This window comes from Calonectris borealis, chromosome 3 (genome assembly GCF_964195595.1).
Source record: "Calonectris borealis chromosome 3, bCalBor7.hap1.2, whole genome shotgun sequence".
NCBI classification, from domain to species: Eukaryota; Metazoa; Chordata; class Aves; order Procellariiformes; family Procellariidae; genus Calonectris; species Calonectris borealis.
The window spans coordinates 104,905,724-104,933,303 of NC_134314.1; the positions used below are offsets into that span (position 1 = coordinate 104,905,724).

General features: G+C 36.2%; 1 protein-coding gene across 1 annotated transcript in view; it reads right to left on the minus strand.

Annotated features, from left to right (window-relative positions):
• USH2A (usherin) overlaps positions 1 to 27,580 on the minus strand; it is a 391,128-nt gene that overhangs the window by 133,180 nt on the left and 230,368 nt on the right. The window contains exons 39-41 of the mRNA XM_075147080.1: positions 24,996 to 25,175; positions 6,118 to 6,268; positions 5,803 to 5,945 (exon numbers count right to left, since the gene is read on the minus strand). Coding sequence (XP_075003181.1) covers positions 5,803 to 5,945; positions 6,118 to 6,268; positions 24,996 to 25,175 — 474 coding nt within the window. The remainder of the gene's footprint in view (positions 1 to 5,802; positions 5,946 to 6,117; positions 6,269 to 24,995; positions 25,176 to 27,580) is intronic.

Sequence of the window (27,580 nt, forward strand, 5' to 3'; positions counted from 1 at the left end):
CCCTTTTAAAAGAGAGACTTTTAAGACTCTCTGAGTTCAAACAAGACGTTTGAGAGATGCTTAATTGGCCCCACTGGATGGGAAAGCATTAAATCCTGGTCCCCAACACTCATTCGGTGTAGCTTCTTTTTAAATGGCAAGCAGAATCATCTAATTCTATATACAAATCAACTAGCATGATACTGCTTGGTTGAAAGGGTCACCACAATTATGTAAAACATGAGTATTAACTATAATTGGGATAGTTTGCTAATACAATAAAAAGCTCTGAACATGAGAAAAGTTATGCTCATAGCAGTAGCTATCACTTTCTAAAGTAAGAATTCATGGATGAAATGACATGAAAAAGATGGTTATAAAATTTTAATGGAATGATAAAAGGCAAAAGTCAGCCTCTCAGCTGAATTCTTAAAATCCCTATATATCACAATCAGCTCCTTAACTGTAAAATCAATGTGGAGTATAACATGTTGTCAATGTGGTTGTCACTGGAGGGAAGACTGCAAAGTATGACAGCTACACAGCTCAGCCTGACAATGATGAAAATAAAATCATAAAGCTTTTTACACGGATGTAATTGTTTACAGAAGTAACTACTGAACACGGGAACAGTGGGCATCTTTTTCCTTAAGATTCCTGGTTCATATTTCAAACCATTTCATTACAGTATTAATACTAGAAGGTAGTTTCATTTTGGCAAATGAAATTATCTTTTATGGCAGGCTATTTTGCTCATCTGCTTCAAAAGTTCAGACTTAACTTAAAATGAAGGCACAAAATTGTCATTCATCTTTTTTAATTCCCTGACTAGAATCACACATTTGTTTACTTATTGTACAGACTGGGAGAGCGGCGAGCTATACTCTCATGGATCTATTTCAGGGGAATCTATACTTTCATTAATATACAGAGACATGTACCTGGACTACTGCCCTTTAAAGCTAATGAGAAATACCTGATTTGCTGGGAAACTCTCTCACTGAACAGAATAGAAATTCTGTGCCTTTTATTCTTGAATCATTTACTCTTTTCAGGGACATGGACAAGGAAATTATACATATTAACAAAATGTGATGTCTTTCATATACTACCAATTGTATCCAGCAGAAAATCCAAATTGTGTAGCTCTGGGCACAAGAGACCACAGGAATCTTTTTTCACATCAGATCACAGAACTCAAAAGTTGTTAAGCTGTTCATGCAATGACATGCAGTCCATATGAACCCCTTCAAATATGTATTAAGAGGTGTCTTCAGAGTATTCAGACTTTTTGCCTTCTACTGCTCCAAACTCACATTGGTTCCAGAACCTCAGCCTACCAGTTAAGAAACTTCTTCTAATTCCTAATCTATAGGCATGCATGGGCAGTTTGTACTATTTATCATACGATCATCATATCACAACTACCATGATACTACTTCAGCTTAATTTGTTCTTCCGTCCTTTTGCTATTCACCCTGTCACGTATTTCACATGACAGTCTCTCCCCTTTATCACCTCACCAGGTTTTGTCTTCTCTTGCTTCAGCTTCCATTTATCTTTCTTGAGCACAGGTGACTACATCCACATCAACTAACTATAGGTTAGTTTATATGTCTAAGTTATACGGACCTAACTCACATAGCTAAAGTAGGAGACTTGTCTTCTCAGACAATGAATATAATCAGCAGAGAAAGCAAGAGCTTCCAAAAGCTGAGAACTGCATCATCTACCCTCTTGTCCTGCATTGCCTCTCCCTATTGTCTACATAAGGAAGCTGTAAGAGAATAGGCCTCCTCATCCTGGAACCAAAGCTTTATGGTAAGCATGCCAGAGGAGCACATCACAGCACTCTATATGATAGGAATAACGCTTCCCTGTTTTGTCAAGAAATAGCTCAGCTGATACATTGCAGGAGCGCTCTTTTTTTTTCCTTAATTGATTTTTATTTTCCTAGCAACTTCCATATGTAATGATCGTAAGTGACTATTGTGTACTTTTGACATTACTTATTGTGAATAAACGTTGGACTGGCCTATAACTTCTTTATACGTAAAAGAGATGGACTTGCAGTCACATGCAAGGACTAAAAAATAAAAAATTGTACTGCCTGACAGACAACTCGCAAAACCTTCTCTCTCAACTAGTGCAAGCCAGGCACTTACAAAAGGGCTTCAGTAAGAGCTCTCCATACTGGAACCGTACACTGACCCATGGGACTGAAATGCAGCCAATGTAGAGAACATGCTGCTGACTGGGATGTTGTGCTGTACACAACTCATTGGACTTCAGACAGTTTCTGGGACATTCAAAAGAAAAGAAAGGAACAGGCAGCTTTTCGCTAAAGCAGCAATTTTGCTAGCTTAAAACTTGTCCAAATCAAGATGGATTTTCTCAAGCACTAGAAAAAGCACCGTTCTCATTCGGGAACTAGCCTCTGATCAAAGATTACACCGTGTGCATTGCTACCAGACAATATAATTTTGCGAATCATAAAGGTATACCATAAGAATGTAGCAGCTGCCTTTGGGCCAGCTTCAGGTAACTATAACCAACTCCTTTACAGCTTCCTTCTCAGATAGCTCAAAGACTTGCCATAACAAAAGGGAAAACTTAACTGATACCTTCTTTTTAATATCTAGATAATTTAATTTTATTTCTGAATGCAATGCATGAAATTCTGCTCTCAGTTCAATGGTACGTACTGACCTCTCAGTTCAGTGGCGATTACATTGATTGCAAGAGAGTTATCTTAAATTTACATTCAAGTTACTGAAAGCAAGATCTAATCCAGAAGCTTCATCAACTGTTTCTACTTGTCTGGCAGTAAATAGTCTGATGCTATACTGACCAAGATCACTGGAACAAACATCTTTTATTAACACATTTAGCAGGTTTTAAAATATTCGTAGGATATGTACATTATTGTTATTTGGCACAGGCAGGTTAGACTTTAAAAAACGCATGGAATCAGTTACTAGTGCCATGCTGATGTAAATGGAAGTATTTGAAAATTATTTACAGCATTTTTTCTTACATTAAAAAATACCCCAAACCTACTAATCTGTATATTAAGACATTTTATTAGCAGAAACAACAGATTTTTATGGCAGCATTTGCTAATTGTTCCTTAATTGTTCCTAATATCCTCCTAGTTTACTAAATATTTATCATAAATAAAATATAATATGCAGATATATTGTGAAATCATCAGCTTGTATTAGTAGAACTCTATTGACTTTAAAAGTGGATGTGTTGATTTACATTTATTACTATCAGGTGTATGTGCACAGAAACACAAACACGCGCATATATTTAATTCCTACCAATATTTTATGCTTTGGTGAAACAAAAAAGACATATATTCAGTGCATAAAATTCAATAAGAACATGTGTACACACATATAGTTCAACAGAGTAAGAGATACGGGAAATTTCTACTGTCAAATTCTATTTTAAAAAGTCAAAGTCTACTGGTTAGCAGGGCCAAGAATTAAGTGTACTTCTGCAACAAGCTGTCAATATAGGCAGTTTTATAAGAAACATATTGAAACCTTGACAGAAATACTGCTTATACCCAATGACAATCATTCAGTCTTAAGCAATTGAGTTGAATATCCTTTCACAGATGGCAGCCCTCCACAATGACACCAAAACTAGAGTCCTTTATCACCACTGAAAGTTGGGGTTTTTTTTGTAAATGACAAAGGTTGTTGGATACTGGGGACACATCAGCATGTATTCTTTAGCAGTATCAATGCAAATGGAAGAGGACATTTTAAAGAAAATAATTTCCCCCTTGGAGACATGGAGTTTATAACGGAACTACAGAAGTTTGTTTTAAGCTAAGGAACAAGATGCAGCATCACAGCTGAAGAGGCGAGTTGTTTGTTAATCTCAAAATATTTTAATTGCGTAAACACTGGCAGAGGCGTTATACCTTTCTTTTCTTGTTCTCAGGTTTCCTTTGGCAACATCTACCTTCCATACTAACTTAAGGCATTTTTGCAGTCAGGTTTTGCAAAGGTAGCATTTCATGCTAGTGCACAAAGACCACCCAAGTTCTATGCAGAAAGTAACTTCTACATATATGTTCAAGACGACTATTTAGGAATGCATGTCCTGTGTAGGCTTTCTGCCCTATCCCTAACTCCCAAAAAGAGAATTTTAAAATTCTACACCTACTAACAAGTGATGCCTTTTAGACACACTTCTGTGCTCCTCCTATTTAAAAAGAAACAACACTATGTGAACTATCTGACCAGAGCTAAATAATCATTGCAATTTGAACGAAATAGTCATAGGAGACTGGCTGCATTTAGACAATGAATGTAGACAAGTTTAATAATACTGTATCCACTTTTGGTAACAAACAATTACAATAAAGGAATTGAATCTCAACGAAGATTTTCACAGGTAGATAACACATCTTGGGTATGTAAATGCCAAGTTCAGAACTTACTTTTCTTAGGTGATTACTTATAGGTAATGTGTTCATAGAAGCATTTATACTTTTGGAGCTTAAGTGGATTTATCAGCTATATTTCTGTTATGAATTATTTGCTCAGCTTCAAAGAAAAATATTTTACAGTTGTGAGAACACGTTTTCTTCTGGGTGTTTCCTCAAGACAGAGGGCTACCCATTTAAAGAAGGGACTAAAATGAAGCTGAGTCACCAGCACTGAATATTTGCTAAAACAATCGCATATGAGCATCAGGTTAAATTTATGGTCTGAAATGCAGATCTCATATCAGTGTAAAACAGAGTAAGACCAGAAGGCACTTTGTTGTGAAGGTAGAAAAAGTAACATAGTAATGAAAACAGTAATGAAACATCCCCCACGCCCCCATGCCTTTTCCTGCTCAGAATGACTTATTTTCTTATTAAACAAGATATAACAGGAAAAATCTCTTTAGAAAATACTTAATTTCTCTAAAATTTGGTACAATGGGGTCATCCATTACTGATTAAAAAAAAAAAGCAAAGAATATATTTGAAAACAACAGATTTTTCTAAAAAGTGTGCTATTAGATATCCTGCTACATTGTAAGAGAAAACTAATAGCTTTTTTCTTAGAAAAAGCTGGTAATTATGTATTTTGTATATGTATTATGTACAACAAGCTCAAGTTTTGTCATATGTTTCTGCTTACATATTGTATCAGGTGCAAAATGCTACCCTGCCAACTAAATGGCTGTACCTATGTGCTGACACCTGTTTGTTAAATCAAGGGACTGTTGAACAAATTATGTGGAGTAAGTCTGCAGAACGTAGAACTATTAATGAGGAAAGTGATGGGACTGGTAATGACAAACTCAATTTCAGACCAGTAGATCACTGCTTTGAATTAACAAATATCACTGGGAATGAAAAGTTCTGTTCAGCTGTGGTACAGCTTAGGTATTCTCAACCCAGAGATAAGACAACTGTCATATACTATTAACCTCAACTTATTTTCTCTGATATGACTGAAATCAGAATGAAGTCCCTGAATATAAAGAAATACCACTTACAAAGCTGTACTTACCAGTGTATCTTAAACTAACTATATATGGACACCTATGAATGGAGGGATATTATATAAAGAAATAAGATACTACTTCACAAAACATATATTTAAATATTCATGTTTTATGAAAATCTAAGACAACAGATGCTTGATCCCTTAGGAGTTATTATTGCAAGTTAATATTCAGGAAGGAAATACATTATTGCTATTTAACTGAGAAAGATAGATAACCAAAAGAGATTATGTGCAATGGCAGCTGAACTGTTATTTATATTTTCTCCTAAAGGGAGTTAAATAAGATCAGACTGCTTACTGTCCTCTGCTGTAGTCATTGAAGTCCAGTTGCTATAAGCATGGCCATAACCATTGGAGGCAACCACTCTCATCTCATATTCAGTGTATGGCTGAAGATCTCCGACCCTGTGTTGTAAGGAAGCAGTAGGGCTGGAAAGCAAACTGCAAAGAAAAGCAGCATGAGTTAAACCATTAAACATCCCAGCACCTAAAAAAAGAGTAAAACATTGCATGTCTTGTAACAAAACCAGCCACCCTAAAGGTGAGCCATATTCAAGATAATGGGACTTTTCTTGCTCAGCAGTTGATGGTGGCCTTGCTATGGTCTGCGTACTCTAAAATGTCACCAGCAGAATGCCTCCGCCGCATCTGGAGTCGGTAGCTGGGCGCGCCTGGGGCGTTGTTGCGAACTGGTGTAGACCAGACAACCTGAAGACTGGTCGGAGTGGCAGATGAAAGCCTTGGAGGCATCACGCCATCTGGAGCTGTCGAAAAACATGGATGAATTAGAGCAGAGAAAACCATGGAGAACATATGCCGGGTGGAAACAAAATGCTCCATATACTGGAAAAACTGTTCCTCAGGATCAACAGCGATGTTAACATGGTCCATTTAGTTTAACATTTTCACTACTGAACAATGCTATTTCTTTATTTTCTTCTTTCCAATATAGTTACATGAATATCACTTTGCTAAAAGCAAACCTCCAAACACCAGAAGTAATTCAGAAGCAACATATTCTCTACCACCTGTTCAAATATTATCTACTTCTCCTTGTGCCCAGCTCTGCCACCCCGAGAAGTTAAAGAAATGCTGACAGAAATGTTACCCAGCAAGAGTAAAATTGATCAGACTTTTTATCATACAGATACCTCCTCACCCTTATAAATTAATAATAATTTTAAAAGAAAACAGCAGAAATTTTAAGAGAAAAAAGGTCTTTAGGTAGAAATCAAAATAGATTCACTGAAGTCTCAGTCTCTAGCCCACTATTTTGTTAAGGAAATTAATTTTTATGAAGTCCAGGAACTGCAGATCAAAATCTGTCAGCAATGATACCACCAATGACCTTTAACTGCTGCAAATTTCACTGCATGCAGTAAAAAGAACTATGCCAATTTGCACCCGTGAGTTTATGGCTTTGTTTTTTCTTTAAGAAGAAAACAATCTGCTGAAAAATCTTTCTGTATATAAACGCATCTGGAACTTTTATATATAATACATGTCTGTAGCCCTAGCTCTGTAGCTCTTTTCCAGAGACTTAAACCACTGGAAAGTTACTGCCTTTGTCATTTAAACTCTTGTATAATAGTTTTGCTTTTCATGGTCCAGTAGTTACCATTTGCTTCTTTCTTTGGTCTTTCCAACAGAAATTTTTTGTTGCCATTATTTTCTTCCTTCTCTCTATTGGAAAAAAGAGTCTCACAGATCTGTAACTTAAGGTGTACTTGTAAGTCTCGGCATAAGTTGTAAGATGAGTGAACAGTGTTTTAGAGTAAGTTTTATGATTTTCATTTACCATCTGTGTATGAGGTGGTTACCAAGAGGAAAGTAACAGACTTTGTGGTACACTGTCTGAATCATGCTCTCCCTGAAACAGATGAAAGGATGGCATTGGCTCAGAAAATAAAAGTCATCAGTCATATACAATAGTTTTTATTTATACTGACATATATATACAGCGATACGTGAACTAGCACCTGGCTTGTTTACTCTGATTATACATATTTATGACAGGGAAACTTCAAAATTCTTCAGCTTCAGCTCCAAATTGTATTACGTAGAAAGGCACAAGACATGGCTTGCTACAATCTAGGGACTTGTTCCCTTTCCCTCAAGTTCAAGGTCTGCCAGTTCTCATAAGAACAGCTGGCTGCTGGGGTACTTGAGTTATTACTAGGTATTTTACTTCTGAGAATTGGCCCCTAGCCTTGCAACCCTCCTGTTTTTTTCAGGACAAAATGAAGTGGAACAGGATCTCCAGCATCCCTCACTCACCCACTCACTCTCTGTCACCGTGAAAAAGACAATATAAAATTTTTGGGCCTGAGCCAGCCTGGCTGCCTTTGGATGCTCCCTCCTGCTGCTGTTATCTAGACCTAGGCAACAAGGCTCCAGTAAATCCCAAGTCAACTTGAAATCTTCCTGTTTCCAAATCCGGGAGATGTCTGAGGCTAAGGTAATTCATGGTCTGCAAATCCCTTGCCAACACCTTCAAGGCCAATAAAGAGCTTGTGAGCACCTCAACTCAGAGGGAAGAAGATGGCTGATTTAACTTGAACAGCCCCCAACATCCCTCCAGCTGAGCTATCAAAACCAAACATCTGCACACCAAATGCCTCAGTATGTGAATTAAATTTCACTCTCAGAGTAAAATGGAGAACATACATTTACCTCACTTAACATTGTTCTGTTTAGCAGCAACATAACTAATGTTGGAGTTAAGTTGTGCAATAAGGGGGTTTAAATCTTACGGATGTAAAGTACAGCACTCGCAGATAATCATGAATTATTTTGGCATCCCTTTATAAAGTAATTCCTGAAGTTGTTAGCAGGCAAACTCAACCAGCTTGAGGAAGATGGCACAAATAATGTAAAAACTTGTATTAGAGGGTTTTAAAGTGTTTTCACAAGCTGACACTAACAGAAAGACTCAATATCCCTTCAAAGCAGGGTACTACCTCATTTAGAACTGAACTGTCTGTGGCTTAAAATGCACCAGTTGTTTAAGTGCACACAGAAATTCTACACAGCAAAAAAAGCTACATCTAAAAATTAATCTAGTTAGCTGAGCTGTAATTTGGCCAGGAAGCCAAAGTCCACATTGTTATTGAGGAGACAGTGTGAGCAACTCACTGAGGAGGCAAAAGCGTTAAATTTATTTCCAGTTCTGTCAGGACACATAACTTCACCTTTGTCTTTCATTTCTCAATCTGTTAAATCGAGATAATAATACTTATCCTTCTTTGTAAAGCTCTCTGAGATCTACAAAGCAAAAGCTCCGATTAAGCTTTATGTATGTATAGTGATGGTTATTATAGCGATACAGGAATGTTCATCAAAAAACAAAGATGTAGCTGTCTAAATGTCAATAACAATTCACTGTGTGGATGTTATTTTAATGGCGTCGGTAATCTCAGCTAAATGTTCAAATCTCTTCTACCAACAAAAGCACAGGATAGGGAAGAGTAGAAAATTTGGACAAACCTCTTTTGTGAAAGTCGACTGACCTGCATAACAAGCCTAGCCGCCTACTTTCAAACCAACATGCTAGAAGATACAGCAAATTTATTTAATCTGAAAGACTTCCTGTAGCTCACAGAGAACGTCCTCAGCTGTGCACTAGCGAGTGTCCTCAACTATGCGCTTCCAAAGGAACAGGGCAGGGGGGCAGGAGGGTACAACAAAGAAATTGTCAAGTCTCTCCTGAGTCATAATGAGAAAGGTGGTCTATTAAACTAATCACGCTTTGATCATTAAAACTACAGAGCATTTCCTCCAAAAAATGGTAATTCTAAATTGCACACAAAACATCCTTTGACTATTTCAAACAATCCTCATCACCAAGGTCTTCAGTGTAACATTTCCCTCAGCTTAACCCTTTTTATCCAATCCATATTCCCGAGAGACTCCTTACTACCCAAGTAATAACTGGCAACCAGCAATAATTCTACTGTGAATTTCTCAACAGAAGAGCCATGTATCTATCAGCTTGATATATCGTCTTTAAGATGCAATGTTGCTCAAAAAGCTCCCCTCAAGCTTTAATATGGCCCTCAGGGGGCAACCACTCCACTTGCTACCTACTGAATCAACATCTAGCCCAGTAAATCCTCACTTAGCAGGGCAGAAAGTCACACTTTGTATATGAAGAGACTACGAAGGCAGAATAAAATATTTAATCAGATGTCAATTTTAATCAAAGAATTAATAAACAGCCACGCAAAATAATGAAAACTGAAGACTGTTTCAAGCTGACAATGATATATTGTATTCCAGATACTTAGGTACATGCAGATGAGTCAAGAAAGATCTGATCCCTGCTCGGCCACTAATGTGCTAAGCAGTCTTTGAAAAGTGTTTCAACTTCTTGCCTCAATTTCCTTATCTTAAACAACATATGCAGTAGCAATCAGCCTTGTAAGTATTTGTTTATTTTAGGACAGCAAGCATTGTGTTAAATGATTGTGTTAAATGTTTACTCCATGTTGAAAGCCTATTTTCCTGAGAGGTATTCATTATATTTATCATAAGGATATACTTAAATTTTCTGAAAGTAGAAGACTCTATGTAGGATTATTAAAAGTAAACTATCATTAGGACAATAAACTATTATTTAGTTATAAAAACATCTGCACTATTAATCTTTAATAAGAGGAAGAAAAGCCAGTAGAGCTCGATTTGATATCAAATTGGTGTAAGCTCACACCAACTTTGAAGTGAAGTGACGCCACTTTTAACAGTGATCAGGTATATTGGCCCTGCTGTATCTGTAATAATAAAACTCTGCAGATAGGCAGCTACAAGAGTTTGGAGCTATGCAAATGTACCTCTACAATCTACCACATCTGTATGTGTAAATTATTTAGCACAGATGATGCATTTGCATCTTACCAAAATATTTTTCATACACATGCATGCAAATGATAACTGCAAGTATTTAACTACAGAGAAGGAAAATAGGCTCTCCACAGTTTGTGCCATAACAGCAAGGAAAATTTTCAGTCAGATTGCCTTTAGATGAATGTCTCGCTCAGTCATGGCTACTCTCACTCTTTTCCAGGTTCAATTCACAAACCCCATTTCTTTATCTCATTGCAGTCGTTGTTTAGATACTCCTGATTCATTTTCTATTTTAGGTGCCCGTACTGAGATCATCTCATTATGGCACTTTTTATGGCAATATGTTCTGCACGTTGACAGTTGTTTCTCCTGATTTTCCCAGGTATGCCTGTTATCTAGTTGTTTGCTCAGTCCAAATAATTCCAGTCATTGCACTCTCCATAATTCTCAACATGGCTATGTGTTTTTGTTTCATTTAACCGAAAGACAGGACATGATGCTGGGCCATATGTCATCACTAGAAGGGCATGCTAGTTATAAACCTTTATCTATTGGCAAAGCAGAAGATTGCTTTTTTTGTTTCTTATCTTCACAGGTTCATTGAGGTTTACTCTGGTTTGGTTTTTAACCCTTTTCCCAGTTATCTTTCCTACTCAGTGTATAGCAAACACACACAGTTGTTCTTGATTTTTCATTTAATATGTATGTTCAACCATGTTGTTTTCCACCTACTCAATGCCTAAAGAATGTATAGAGTGTTCTTGGATTTTCTTTTTGATTTTATAATTTCACTGATATATATTTTCCATTTACAGATATATCTCTGTCTAATAATACATATACCAGGGACAACGCACCCCTTATTCAACACACATGCATGCACTTTGGAACATACAATGTGAAAAGTCCATGGTGGCTTTCTTGCTTACCCCTCTCCGGCACATGGGGCTTGGGAAGAGAGGAAGCTGTGCTATGGGAAAAAGCAAGAGACATAAAGAAGTAGCTTAAAGCCTCTGTAAACTTCCCAGCAAATCCAACCCTGTTCATACCCACGTTTGTGAAATTTTCTTTTCAGAAGTATAACATAAACAGGGTACAGAAATATCTTGTTCTCTCTTCATAATCTATCCTGTTTTATACATCTGATCTCTGCTATAATAGTAATTTCATTTGAAAAGGAGTGGCTTTGTAAATCTTTTCACTTTTAGCATTAATCTTTAATGTTATTTGTACTTGTAAGGCACAATATCACTTGGAAAAATGAAAATAAGAAGTTTAAAAAGTCTAAAATTTATCTTTATCTGAATTGAGTGTGTAAGCTCTAACTGCAAATTTTCCTCCACTTGCACTATTTGGTATTCCAAGCTGCAGAGTACAATCTTAGTAGGGCCCTGAAAATCAACTCAGGCTTTACTCCATGACCTGCAGACCTGAAGTTTAAGGCAATTGTCTTTTGAAATCCCAGAGCAGGCTTACTTATTCCTCATTAATACTACTCCAGCGAAAAACAAAATCAAACCTCCCCCTCCTTTTAATGAACTTTTTTTCATGTATAACCTCAACATCTGCAATCCAGATATAGGTCTCAAGTAAAAATATGTGTAAGAGATGCCCCTTTCCTAAGTGTTATATTTTACTGAGGTCAACACTTTAAAAATGTCTTACAGATTTGTCACCTTTAACTTTATATAAGAAGTAACCTGCCTCATGTTAGATAGAAGTTTATCCGTGTTACTCAGCAAGAACTTTGCTAAACTCTAAAAGCTACAAAAGAATGCCAATAAGCAATTAGCTGAATGATTAATGATTTTAATACCTGTAATAAAGACATTGGATAGAATTTATAACTGCCCACTAAAACTAATTATTCATCAGACTGTTTAAAAGGATGCCTAGCCAATAACTGTCATATCACAAAATTAATTTTTAAAAAAATACTATGAGGAAAAAACATAAGGATTGGTATTATAAAATCAGGCAGAAACCACAATTAAACAAACGGTTCCTGTGGGTTAATTGTGACTCTGGTTACTGGAAAATGAAATATCTCTTTAAGTAGCTTTGAAGTAGCTTTGAGAAAGTATCAGATCTGCCTCTTTTTACTTAAGGGAACAGATGTGGCAAGAGCAGAGGGAACAAGATCCTGTCTATCTTCATGCAATAGCTTCAGCTTCCTGCATGAAGCAGCTTTAGAGATTAATTTCAGGACTTTTTTTTTTTTTTCCCTGGAAATGAAGGAGGTGAAAGAATTTGAAATCATCTTCCAAATCTTGCAGCTTCCCCTACAATTGATATCTGCAGGCAGAGAACTATGACCAGAGGCAGGTATGCTAGCTTCCACATTGATGGAAACATCACTGGTGAGAGTCTCGTAGACTGCTGGCGAGGAGACACTTGGCTAAATTGACATTTCTTTCTTAATGTTGATGGTACAATTTCAAAGAACTGTAGGATGGCTTTTAAGCTTTTTACTTCATGTTTGAAAATAAACAGTTCTTAGATAGCTCTGGAAAAAGGGGATTCCCGAAAGCAACAAGAAAAGCAAATTATATCACTGATGGCTGGGAAAAGACCAGGGAAGAAAGTTTAAACCTATGTAGCTTAAAGAATAATAGAAGAGGAAAGGGATAGACCTATAGGAATCTTCAACTTCACAGAAGTTTGCAGACAAAAAGAATCTCTGTGTCCTGGGAAACAGGACAGACAGTAATGGGACTAAACTGCTGCAAGAAAGATTTCAAATCTCCATCAGACTAGACGAATGTTTTACCAGAAATTAGACAACTTACGGTTTTGAGGAAAGAAGATGCACAAGATGATTTCCTGATGAACTCTTTTTCAGCCTAATAATTCAAACAAGGGGACTCTAACATCATAGAAGATGAAGAAGGAACAAAGGAAAAGGCACAAAGGTGGTGATGTTACAAGAAGCATATGCCTCAGTCTGAAGCATAAGTTGTTGAAAATTAATTTTTAATATTGTTTTATTCTATGACTGAAAGCAAAAGGATAACATAGGATATTCAAAACCAGAAAACAGCATTCTACTTGAACAAGTGGACATGGTTTCTGCAAATGATTGTTACTATATCTCCACTCAATGTGGGAAAAAACCTAAGAAAATACAGCAACCTAACTTAATGCTAAAGAAAGTGAGATATTAGGAAAGATGTGAATGTTCTCATTAAATAAGAAGTCTTCTGGTTCAAATGCTAGCAATATGTGCACTTCTGCAGTATGAATGTGCCAGTGGACTGTTACTCACAGAACAGCCTACCCTGCTGGCAGAAAAGTGTTATCAATTGATGTGCATTTTGACAGAAGCATCAGTTTATATATGCCTAAATGTACAAACTGGAGAGCAACGCAGGTTTGCAAATAAATTAGATCTGCAGTAAGATTACCTGTAGTTATCTTCAATCCATAAATTTCTCTCCAGTACATAGAGGATGGTGTGAAATACTACCATTTCTGATGGAATCCCAGCTTGAGAGTGTCCATAAATAGAAAATGGATCTGACAAGGTGACAGATTAGTTGGTGTTAGGGAGCCACTACACACAGTGGGTGATGCAGTCTTATTACATCTTGAATGTCCTACAGGTATCTGCAAGATCCAGGTCACTGGACTACCTTTGGCCATGAAACATCTGAAGCCATAACAGACATTTCCCCCCTCAAATACTTCCCTTATTTGCCGAAAAAGGAAAAGAGGTTTCCTCAAAGTTTCTGCTCCTAGCAATCTAGGCAACACAGAGCTGGATTTGGTTTGCAGCTGCTAATTAACTTCTTTATGCCATATGTAGTAATCACAAAAAACCCTTATCTCGTTGTCAATGTCTTTTTACAGGGAAAATGGCAGGCGTTAAGAAAGAAGGTGATTCTTCCCACCTACAGCTGTTGTCCCCATCCCTCTCATCTCCTCCACACACAGCACCAGCAGAAAATCTGAGCCTCTGGCATGCCTGGAGGGGACCAGCTCTCTGTCATGGCTCTGCCAAACCACTGCACCCCTTCAAGCTGCCACCTCTTCTCCTTCCCTTGCTGTAACAGAAAAATGCACATTTACACTGCCACATTTCCAGTGGCATTTACATGTTGTTTTGAAATGAATACTATATAGTAGTATGATTTATAAATAGAACATTTAGAAAAAGAAAATTAGTATTGTTGAATAATAAAAGTAAATTCTTAGTCATAAATGAAGAAAAACAATCACCTTACTTTTAACTAAAAATACCTATTGTTTATATCAATAAATAAACCATTCTTCACAGCAGACTCACGTATTAAAGGATCAGATGACTTTATCATTACTGGGGATTGCAAGGTTGCAAAGACCAAGGCACTGCCTCCTTGGGTGTGAATACATTTGGATATCTCAGCTGAGGATGTGCAGTCATTAATACATCTCATTTCAGCTTTGGGTTTGGTTCTAGTCTCCTGATGGTACTGACACAAAACAATACTAAAGCTACAAACATAGCTGGTCTCATTGTGTTTCAGATTTTGTGATGTGTTCATGGTAGGATATTCCCATGATCGCTGTTCATACACCACTGTTTTCTGCAAGGAGCTTGCAGAGTTTCCAAAAGCTTTTGTATATTCTAACTTACCTAATCTTCTAAAATACATCTTTATGAAATATATGTATATGACATATGAGAAAAGCAACTAGTACTTGGATATTTTGTTCATATATCAAAAAGCGCCATAGGAGTGCACTAGGGAATATGTTGTCAAAGAAACCATGGAATTTTATCTTCTCATTTCCCATTTTCTCTAAGGTGTAGGTGCTTATCACAACAATATCAAAGTGTCTTCTATGTCAATGCACTGAAATAAATATATTCCCACTGAAAGTCGTGAAGGAAATTCAGAAATTAGGAATGTACAAAATCTCATAAACGTTACAAACTCCAACTTTACAGACTGGGAGTCTCCTCTTGCAAGAAGTGTTGTTCATGTACAGACATGCCCTTAAAATACTGAGGATATAATTCTTTGAAAATTTACCTCTTATAGTTCAATCAAATGTCTTCTAAAATTTTGCTCCCTGGAAGTCTTTTTCAGTGGCAACCATACTCTCACAAATGGAAGTTAAAAAAAAAAAAAAATTCATTTACTACTTTGCTCCAATCTTCAAGCTATTAAAAAGCATATTATCCTTTCCTGTTCACCTGAGTTGGACAAGGCTGAAAACAAAAATATCAAAGCAACAATACTTATTAAGTAGAAACTCTGGTTTGTGTGTTATCTTAAGCTGCTTCTCAATTCACTCTAAGGCATTCAAAGCATATAGCCTTTGAAGTAGCCTATACTCTCCAGTTTTCTTCTGCAAAGTACAGCATATATCAGGTTCAGACAAAATACCAAGAATGACTGTATATTTTATTAAAAGCCTATTTTTTTCTCTTTCTCTCTTTTTAACAAAAGTCTAATTTAGTTGTTGTTCCCTTAGGTACAAAGTACACAGTTCATAATTCATTTGATATAAAATGTCAGTTTAGATTTTTGCACTTCTTTGATAAATGAGAAAAAACATGTACATTTCAATTTCCTTCTATGAGGTTTTACTAGCAGAAGCCCCCCTCCCATTGTGCTGCTCAAAGACCTTTGTGTTAAATTAAACATCAAGATTCAGAAACTGTAGGGAATGATATTTCCAAGACATACAGTACAAATATATGAGACTGGGAAAAAAGGTAATGATTTTTCCTACCAGTAAAGTGATCTCTCCCAAAGAGCATCTTTGATCCTTGAATTAGTTCTCAGTTATAATTTAATATATCAAAACTGTCAGTAGCTTTCCTTACATTTAGACATAAAGTGATATAGTCAGCTCCACAAAGAGCAAAATACAACATTCAGGGGCTTGCTCCCCTCCCAACATGTGCTTGTGACCTTAAAGTCCATCAATATTAATGGGGAAAATCTGTGTACATCAAAGGACATGGCAGAGAATTAATTTAATTGTATCTGTCATCATTAACAGTATGCAGTGTTTTTTCCTATATAACCAAATCCTGCCATTGATCACCACGCAAAACTCTCAGGGGCGTAATCTGCACAATGGCAAAGAGCAGAATAAAAAATTTAGTTCTGGAAATAAAACTATTATAATTAGGAAAATAACAACAAAACACTGTATATCATTCTTTTACGTAACACACAAGGCCAAGGCTGACAAACCTGAACTATCATATTTACAAGAGTAAACAAGAATTCTTATCGCTTCTCAAAATTGCCAACTGCAATGCTATGGCTGTCACTTCACGTTACAGTCTAGTTCAACAGCTGCAGTATCAATAAATTAAGCTGTATTAGAAAATAGCAATAGGACCACATTCTGATGCTCATGCTGAGTATCAGCACTGATGAACAACATGTCCAGATCCACAAATGCCCAGAACTCAGGACCTGCTCCTCTTGCCCCCTTTGCTGCTGACATGTACACTGCCTCACCCTGACCAGAGAAGTGTTTTTAGCCCTGGGTTACCATAGTACCTGCTCTGTCTTCCCCGGTAGACAAGACCTCCCCTCGCCCCCAGTAGTAGAGTTTCAACAGGACAAACGGGCAGTATTCTGCCTTCCTTGCTCATGAACCCAGAAATTAGTATGCTGCCCGGCAACTGGGAGATGGGAATGTTAGTCACTTTAGGATGAATAATCCAGATCTCCTTTTTTCGGCCGGTGATCTAACAGAGATAAGCTATGACAGGATATGAAAGGTGACACCTCCGTTCCACCTAACTGTGGCAAAAATCCCTAACTGTTTTTATGGATTGGTCCCCCACTAAAAATAGCATTTCAATTGACAGAAATATGATCCAGGTGTTATCCGCTGAAGCAAAATATTTAAGGTGAATAAAAAGCAATTCAGACAAGCCTATTCACACATGGAAATAATCCCTGCAAAATATAGAGTTGACTTATCTGATGAATAGGGTAAAAGGATTACAATCTTTTATACCCAACCCATCACATAGGAATGTCCGTACAGCATTATTAAGTAGCTACTCATCAGTTAATGTCCTGTTCTAGATACTTTTAACAAATAAACCATTTATACGAATTAACTCTTGGCTTCATTTCCTCAGATAATGCTGAAGGACACATAAATCCACTGGAATTGGTGGAAGTGTGTCAATATACAACAATGAATGATCCGTTCCCAAGTATTTTTACTGAAAAGACCTTGGCTACTATCGTCTTGTTCAAAATTGGGTAGCCTAATTGATTAAAAGTCTTAGTAACACCATCACGTTTTATTCAAGCCCAAGCCAGGCTGACTGTGTTTTGCCCTATATGCCACAAGACATGTCACAGCATTTACTCTAATCTGCACATACAATTCACCGTATGTTGAGGTAAAGGAAATACCTTGGCAACACTTATTCTCTACAATGCAGATTTTCTTCAATCTTTTGACAAAAAGTAAAGAGGCAGGAAAAACTTCCTCTCCTTTGTTCGCTTTTAAAAAATAGACTGAAAAGGCTAAATCTTCATCACAGAAAATTTACAGCTGCTTAATTCAGATTACAACCATCAAGAACATCCTGTTGAATTTTTTGGACAGCACTATCAATTTCTTACGAATAACCCTCTCAAATACGCTTCTTGGTATGTAAGAGCACTCTTCGGTGGAAGGAAAATAGAGAGAAGAGAAGTATTCTTTCTTTATATAATGCCATCTCATCACTCATTCAACTTCTTTTCTTTCTACGTGTTCTATTAGAGCCGTTTAGATAATCTAAAATCAGTCCCTCTACATTTCACCCTCAGCAAGATCTAAAGAGACCCTTAATTTTTCCCGCCTTAAGCTTTTTTTTTTTTCTAATATGGAAATGTGACGAATATGTAATGGGGTGACAGAACTTTGCTGGAGGCTTACAGAGTTCATTGCAAACAGGGGAACTTCAAAGCTTCCTCAACTGTGCAAAGTAGCTCAAAAAATACCTTGCCACTTTACTCAAGTGCTTTATGATCAGGAGGCTAATTTCCATAATCTAGATGCTTCAAGTGCAGAAAATACAAAATGAAATTACAAAAAAAACTGCAAAAAACCAACCCATAGTCATTTGCCTTTCTGACAGTTAATGACAATGCCATTTTATTCTGGAAATAGGGGGCAGGAGTTGTCAAAAATAAATATAATAAAGTGAGCTTTTTACAAAAGCAGTGCAAATAATAGTAGCAAAGTAACATAAAAATTGATCCAATTCCTAATACTTGCATATATCTGGAAAATGGTTCAAAAAACAAAATTCATGGTGTGATTTTTCAAATGTCTTCTGTACGTTTTCACTAGGAATTTCAATGTCATTTTATTGTAGAATTCCTTCAACAGAAGAATCTAATTTATCACATAAAGAATGTTGACTTTAATTAGAGTACGAAACAGTCTAGTTCAGATTTACACAGAATGAAAAAAAAAAAAAAAACAACAAACCCCAAACAAAAACCAACCATGAATAGGCTTAAGATTATATAAAAATTTCTTCATCTAAATTGGTCCAAAATAGGTTTATGTAATGGTAGGTAATAATTTTAAATAATGATCTGCTGCTAAATTCCATAGTAGCCGACTTTTCCCACTTTTATATTTTCTTCTGTTTTTCGGAAGTACAATCTGCTTTACTGCAGATTTCTTCCAACAGATCTTAAGTACCGCCTGGACCTCATGCTAAGGCTAAGGTTTTGGAAAGACCTGGAGTGAGACCTCCACAATGAGGTTAATTGCCTGCTTATAGATGATCAGTTGGCTATTTCAAGCTGTTGCATGGTTCTCCTTTTCTCATCTGGCACTCCCCAAGCAAGCAAAAACATCCATGTTCTTCTAAGCAGCTAAAAAAATCGTAGTTTTTATCTTCTTACCCTAACTGTTTCATGCAACTCTGGAAGACAGAAAGCAATCCAAGAGCTGACAAATACAGGTGTCCTATGTCAGGAACATTGAAACAGCACCGCTGTAACTATGGGAGATCTGCCTAGCCCCAAAAGGACAGGGTGCAGGGGCAAAGGGAAGGAGGCAATCAGAAGAAAAAAGAGATCGCTGGAGTGTCATTGCCTTCTGGCAATCTCCACTTTTATGAGTAGGGACTTATGCTGAGGTTCAATTTAAAGCAACCTTGAGGCGGTCCTTTATGATGTGTGAAGTTAGGCTGAGCCCCAACTGGCTACAATTTAGAAAAGTGAGCAGTAAAGTGGGCACCTCTGTGCCTCCCATTGCCAGAATCTGAAGACACAACATTTCAGGAATGAGACTTACTTCTTTCTTCTCTTGCCACCCGAAACACCCACCCAAAACCAAGAATAGACACAGTATGAGCTCACTGAAAGATGTGCGGAACAGACTGGGAGAGGGGAATAAAAGAAGAAAGTAGAACTAATGAAAATGACAATCAGTTCAATACTGCAGAGGTTAGAGAAGAATTATTGTTTCATTAGAACAACTCCCAGTTATCCACACAAGCACTTTTGTAATCCTACCCTTATATCCCCATGAAATCATCTTTCTGGACAAAAGGAACTGGAACGGACAATTTACACAGCTTGCCACTGACACTCTTTAATTAGCTAGGTCATCAATGAGAGATGTAGGAGAGCTCTTTCGCCCTCCCTACTCTATCCTGCTCTCTCCTTAAACTACCCCTAGAAAAGATATAGTCACAATTTTTCATTGAGAACTTTCTGTTAGCACCTGCCACCCCACCCCCAATCGACTTGTTTGCAACAATTTTGTTTAAAGTATTTCCTGTTCTTCATCAAAATCAGAGATTATATTATTCTGAAGTTATAGGGACATCATGCAAATGTTTGAAGATTTGGAAATTTTTCAAATATAATTTTTTCACAACGAATAAAATAGAATGATGCCAGAAGCTTTTTTTTTCTAAACTACCTTTCATTTTTTTTCCATTTTTAAATTCTGTTTTTACTACTCTACCTTTACAAGAAGTGACATAAGAGAATGTAAGAGAAGAAAAATGGAAAAAAAAACAACAACAAAACCCAGAAGATACAGAACAAAAAGAATCCTGCTGGATTTTAGTCTAAGTCTATGGGGGGGGGGGGGGGAAGAAAAAAAGAAAGAATAGAAAAAAGGAGAGAAATGAGAAAAACAACTAATGTCTCAGAAATACCTGAAATTTGAAGTAAAGGAAATTCTCTCAAAACAAGTTTTGTAGTGTGACTCTTAATGTGATACTGAGCATCATGGAAAAACAAACCTTTCTCACAGGGAAAATTCTAGCATATTCAGGTTTGATTTTTCTTCCTAAATAATTCTGGCCTAAGAGCATCAGTTTGCTTTGTTTACTGAATATTAATTCATCTAAGGAGGCCTTTTGGCTTCAGTGATCAACTTGCATGAGAAAATGCTTTCAGATGCGAATATAAGTTGTATGATGTGGTTCTTATTTGTTTGCGCAATTAGATCAATGATCCTATGATGTGGTTCAATATCCAGTCTCAGAGGTGTTACTACCTAAACTAACAGTGGCTGAAATCCTCTGGTTGCAGGACACCATCCTCTGTAGATGTTGAACAAACATCAACAGCTACAAGTATATAGGCTCACTTTTTGCTGCTGAGAACTAGCCCAAGCTTGTAGGCAGAGGCATGCAGATTCCCATACACAAATAAGGGACCAGCAAAGGGCAGGTACTTAAGAGTCCAAGGCAAAATGTGACATCTTTCACAGCCAGACATTCCTATGTTGTGCAAATCACAGACAGAGCATATAAACGAACAACATACTTCATAAATTATGGTAGAGATTAAAGAGATGCTTCACTGCTTAGGCAAATAATTTTTTTCAGAGAATCTTCCCTTTTATGTTTTACATAGGGAATATATATCAATTCTTTGAGGCTCTTTTCTATAGATAAGTCAGCACCAAGTTAATGGTTTGTAATCCCCAACACAAGTAACCACGCAGAGGCAACTCTGCAACGTGATACAGAATTACCATCCACAACAAGCTTCATACCTCTTGTCATTACTTGGGAATCCAGTCCTTTTCTGTGCTTTGGAGGTGATAATTGCTTCCCATCTGATAAGCAGTCTGTCTCTCCCTGCTATCTCTCTTTGCGCCTATTTTTTTGACATAATCTATCTTCCTTTCTGCATACAGGACTTCTCATTCCCTTCCATACTAGAGCTTTTGTGGTCAAAGGCAGGGAACAAATGGATTTAACTGGAGTATAAGCTATTACCAGTAGTGATTGCAACCTTCTTTTCAGTTAGCTTACCATGTCTTATTACAAAGCAATCCTAAATTAATGGGGTCCTCTATGTGCCACTACATCAGAAATAGCACTCATTAAGAAGAAAAATATATAACCAAGGACTCCGTATAGAAGATTTTCTCCCAGATTTTTGCAGTTTTACATCCGCTGTATCATTTCAATTCATTTACCTAGTAAAATTAATTCTAAAATAATTTGTTCTCCAGACCTTTTACTGGCTGGCATCCTCAAATTAATGTGAAGCACTGGCTACTATATTATATTTTACAACTTCTACCAAAGCAGTTTAGGACAAGATAAATAGAACAAATTTATTCTTTTTGGAAAAAATATAAAACTCAAAAAAATTTACTTCTACCTCTGCGGTATGAAATTTGTCACTAATCATTTTAAACTATGCCCTTTTATGCGTCTTCCATCTCTTTTAGCTTTCTATGCAGTTCTTTGATGTAACAAAGACACTTTCAGACAAGATTTCAGTTCATCTGGAAAAAAAAAAGCTTTAAGTCTTGAGGCAAAAAGCAGTGTATTTAAAATTTATATACTCCATAATGCCTTTGTTCTGAACTTGAACATCCTGAAAAACTTCTCCGCTTTCTTTTGCCTTCCGACTCTGAAGATCATTTGTTCTTATGGTTTCAGCTTCTTATTATGCAACAGTGACTTTAACTGGTAGTTCCAGCATTTAAGTACATGCACAGTCATGGCTGACCCTTTCTGATCAATTGCCAATCCATACAGGTTTGACTGATAAAAGAGCCAATTAGATTTAAGCAAATTAAGGGACATCACCAATGTCAACCACTTATTAAACTGAATGCTGAATTCCATGCATACAAAACACTAATGCACCAAGCCCCATTAAGAGTTGAAATCCTAACCCCATTAGTAACTCCAGACCACTACAGGGTAAGGGTCAAAAGAAAGTTTCATATTTATGGATTAACATTTGGATTCAGTTTTTATTTTTTTAATCTTTCCAAGAACTCTTGAACCTGCACTGCAATTTTAGTCAAGAGCTTAGATAAAATATATTCCTTATTTCTAAGATTTTTTTTTTTTAAGCGTTGACTTTAAGCATGGCAAATCAGCTTGATGAGAAATTAAGATATATTCAATCAGGTAACACTAAAGATTTGGTGTGCTTTACATTATGTGCAATATATTTTAAGTAAAAAATGAAACAGAAGAAATGCATGTTGGAAGAAAATTTGTATCATCATAATTGAAAAACAGAGATCTGCAATAACTTCAAAATGGAATTCTCCTTTGTCCTCTATCACTCTGCCTCTTATACAATCTTCCATCAAGCTCCATGAAGTACTCCCCACAATGCAAATTTTTGAAACAGCTTTTTTGTTATCCTTGAAAAGAGAATGCTACATTTTAACACTCATTAAAAGGCTGTGATTTTGTATATAATGAGACCTCTTTCACTCTTTGATCAAACAAAACTTCTGTCAAAGTGAAATCTTGGCCACTGAAGTAAAAAATAAAATTCCTTCTGACTTTAGTAGCATCCAGATTTCGTTTAATGATTTAGAAAGTAAGTGAAGGCACTGAATACAGCCCAGTGTAAAATTGCCATTATACTCATAATTTAGCATGCGATGGAATTGTATGGCATTCAAAGAGTCATTATAACAAATATCATAGTAAAGTAAACATACATTGTCTTAGATATACACGTGTGTGTGTCTGTATGTGTGTACACATATAGTGAGAATATAGTGTGTGTGAGAGTACTTCTCTCAAATGCACTGCTTCATTTATTATTCATTTCACTACAGATCACAGTCCACTGGACAATAGTATGGAAGATTTCTTTAATAACTCTCACTGCTAATTTAATTCTACTTAAACACACATATCCTAGTGAATGCCACATGCTTTTCAGCATGATTTTATGTGTAAATCAGGATAATATGTTTTCAGATCATTAACTAAAAGGAAGCATGAACTAAAACCTATTTAATCAATGAGGTATTGCTTTTAAACTACCACAAGGTCATAAAAAAGATAATTTCAAAGCTATAAGTTTTCTAATTGTAATCAACAACAATCTAATGATGAAAGAAAGTGTATCTTAATGGCTGTCATAAACTTGTGCACATCCTTGCCTATCTTTAAAGATTCTTTACCTTATTATTTGGTAAAATTTTCACTACCAAATTTTGTTATTTCTACATGCACAGTTGAAGTGTGACACTGGGATTAGAAATGTCAGTGTCTTAGTGCTCAGTCTTAAGTGAGCAGTAAAACTCAGATGCGGTTTTATTATTATATGACAACGTATATTTGTTAATATTAGGTATAATTTGGCAATCAGATTGGAAAAGTATAAAATGTGCTGGGAATTTACCTGTTCCTTCTTGCTCAGTAATCTGTCATACAGACTCTGCATTTTATTTATTCACTTTCAGAAGTCTTTCTGTTGGTTTGGGCCTAAAACCAATCCATCTGTTTGCAAGCAAATTGTTCCAAGGGTAATTGTATTTTTGAGCTGTAAGGTTTATGGAATCTTTTGTTTGTTTGTTTTCCTTTTTCTTTTCTTTTTATTTTTTTTTTACTTTCAAATGATATGTGTGTCACTCTACACTATTCCTGCTCATCAGCTACACCTACACATCTTTCAAGATCAAGTTTTGTTGGGCTTTCACTTTAGAATTCAAAATTGCCTTAAATTCATTTAAATTCACTGGCATTTATTCAACAAAAGCTAATTCACTAGGATGTCCATGAAAAAAGAATACAAAAGGAACACATATACATCAGCTGTAAATTTAAGCTTTCATTTAAAAAAAAAACAACCACACATGCACAGTGTTTAGGGAGTATTTGCTCAATTCTCTTATTTCAAATTTTTATGAAGATAATATCCAAAGTCACTTCGAGCTTCATTCACTGTAAATCAGCACATGGCAATTCACTTTCTTACAGCTACATCAGTTTGTGGATTCTGGCTTAATATATCACCAATGGTTTTTATTACTATTACTAAACAAATTATCTAAGTCTATCCAGCAAGTGTTCTTTGTCAGCACTTAACTTTTATTCTAAAACAGATTACAAAATGCAGGTAACTTTCTCTACGTTCTTAGATTAGATGTCCATGATAGAATACAACACCATTCACAGAAAAAAAATGAAGTATATAATGCACTTCTCACCTACATAATATGTTATCTATACAACTACCTGTTTTCATTCTATAGTTCTTACATTGAGCAATGTGACAAATTAGAAGCTGAAAAGAACAAATTTGTTACTAAGGACTACTAATGCAAACATATTCTTCTGAACTTCCAGTCCTCAGTTGCAATAATAAATAACGTTTTGTTCAACAGAGTATTTGTGTAATTGTTACATGCACAGAAAAAGCACTTTTTCATACTTACCTCCTGGAGGCATGACTATTGTTATAGCATCACTTATCAAGCTGCCCTGGCTGTTGGAAGCATTCACTTGTACTGTGTAGTTAGAAAATGGAATCAGTCCTTTAATGGGTACCCATACATTGGATTCGTTGCTGCTGCATAACGTCCGAGTACCATTTACAATAGAATAATTAGCATTAGCTGTTATAAAAAAAAGAAGCGGGGGGGGGAGAAGAACAAATGTTAGACCTTGCATCTGCTACAGTTCGCTGTCTTTATGAACCAAGTCTTATTTCTACTGAAATGAAAAGTTGCCATTGATACCAATAACACCAAAAAATGGCCTATTTGGAAGAAAAAAATATTATTCGCTATATTCTCCTTCTTTTGCCAACAGTTTGTGGTACTTGTAAAACTTCAAAAATAAATGAACCAACCATGCAGTTGCAAAGCTGACTGCTATATACTGCAAAGAGAAGCCAGTTTTCAGAAATTACTCATATTTTCTAGAACAAGTTGTGTGATAACTGCGAATTCAAAACATTAAGGTTAATTCTTATGCCTACTAAAAACTGGTAAAACGTCTTGAATTCACTAAAAAAACAGATACCTTAGGAGTTTATAAGCTAACTCCATTACATACATAAGAATTAGTCATATGCAGTAAAAAACATGTTTCCAGGATGGCCTGCAGTCGTCTCAAAGATAATACAAGGATTTGAAGTATTCGGTTTATCAGTTGAAATCATCAGAGGACACCACAGCAACCTACACGTCCTTTACAACCCTTTTAAGATCTCAAACTTAAGATAAGACAATATCCTACCCTACAAAAATAACAAAATAAACCTTTTCAAAATACCAGATGAGTAAGATTGGGAAATTAAAAAATTGTATGTCAAGTAACAATTTTTTTTGACTCAATGAAGATTTCACTCACGTATCTGGGAGCAAAGCTGAGCTCATTTAAAGATTATCCAATATTTTGAACATATAAAGTGCTACATAAATGATTAATATTATTACTACTATCCATCATTCCATGGAGAGCTCTCACATTGAAGTCGATAGAAATTCTGCATTACAAACAACAGCAGAATCACACAAGTCTGAGACCACAGGTATGAGAATGAGATTAAACAGAATATAACTATTAAAAATATCTTACATTAATTAAGGCATTGTCACAGGCTGAAGATTGAATATTCACATCTGAGTCCTCTACAAAATCTAAATAAGATAGAATTAAAAAAAACCTAGAAGCTCTCTTTTAATTAATTTTTAAGTGAAACTCATTGGGTTTACTCATTTTTATGCAAGTTTCAAATGAACTGTTAAAACTGAAATGTTATTAAACCTGAAACAGTTTTTCAAATATTCCATATTTCTATGATGTGCACTAACACGTATATGCGGTACATTTCAGTCATGCTCTCATTACATTTTACCATGAATGAGCGATCTGGACTTTGCTCTAATTTTGGGATTCTATAAACAATCTGTGATTTACTTACGGTACAATCCAAGCCATTCCACTATTTTGACGTTCACAGAGCTGCACAAAGGGTGTTTTCAGTTATTCTGCTGGTAACATATGGCAAACTTACTTTCTGAGATTTTGGGGAGGGGCAGAGTTTTAGAAAACTCTTTTTATAAATCTGCCTTGTAGTCTAGTTCCTCATTGCTCAGGTTCTACCTGGATTACACCACGCCATAGCACCAGACTGCCCAAACACACTACAGTAGTGTGAATGTAGAATAATTTCATGAAACCTGATGGATTTATTTTGGATTTCACCGAATTCTACTTTAGCCTGAGACACCCCAGCAATGGAGGCAAAGCTTCTTATCATGCAAGAACAGCAACCACATTTTACACATTCCACATACAGACATACCAATTCTGCAGAAGCAAAGTTATTTTGTCTGAGATTACTCTTATGTACCCAGGCTACTCAGCCAGCACTGGAAAAATGCATCTGCATTACTTGATCTCAGCTCTTAAATTGTGTATCAAGCCCTCCTTCTGCATCTTTGTGAAACTGTCCCTGTGTGTGATTTGGGAGTAGATACAACCCAACAAAGCACATTTCTCCCATTATCTAACACCAGGCAGTCTGCGACTTACTATTTACAATGCCCACCCAACAACATGAGACTGTTATATGCACCTATTGTTTTATTAACAACAATAAAGCCATTAGAAATGGTCAACTGACATACACATTCTTAAGGTCCTAGTGACATGAAGCACTTAAGGACTTATCTGGCTGTTAAAAGAGATGCGTTTTTAAAATGTTTCACCTACAATGTGTAGGAAAGTTTAGAAATCCAGTGTTGACAAATCAAGGCACATAGGATAGATTCAAACCTCAAGCATAAAAGTAGGCTCCCTAATAGCAACTTATGTGCCCAATTCATGAGAAAATTCAACATTTTCTATCTACAGTACAGTTTTAAGATGTTAATATTTTTATTCTCATCCACCTGAGCCCAGAATGAAAGCATGTACTTTCTCTGCTGATATTTTTATTCCACTATTAATCTTTCTTCCAGTGGCAAACTATACTATATTTTTAAAAATACAGTTTCAAGTAACAGAAAAG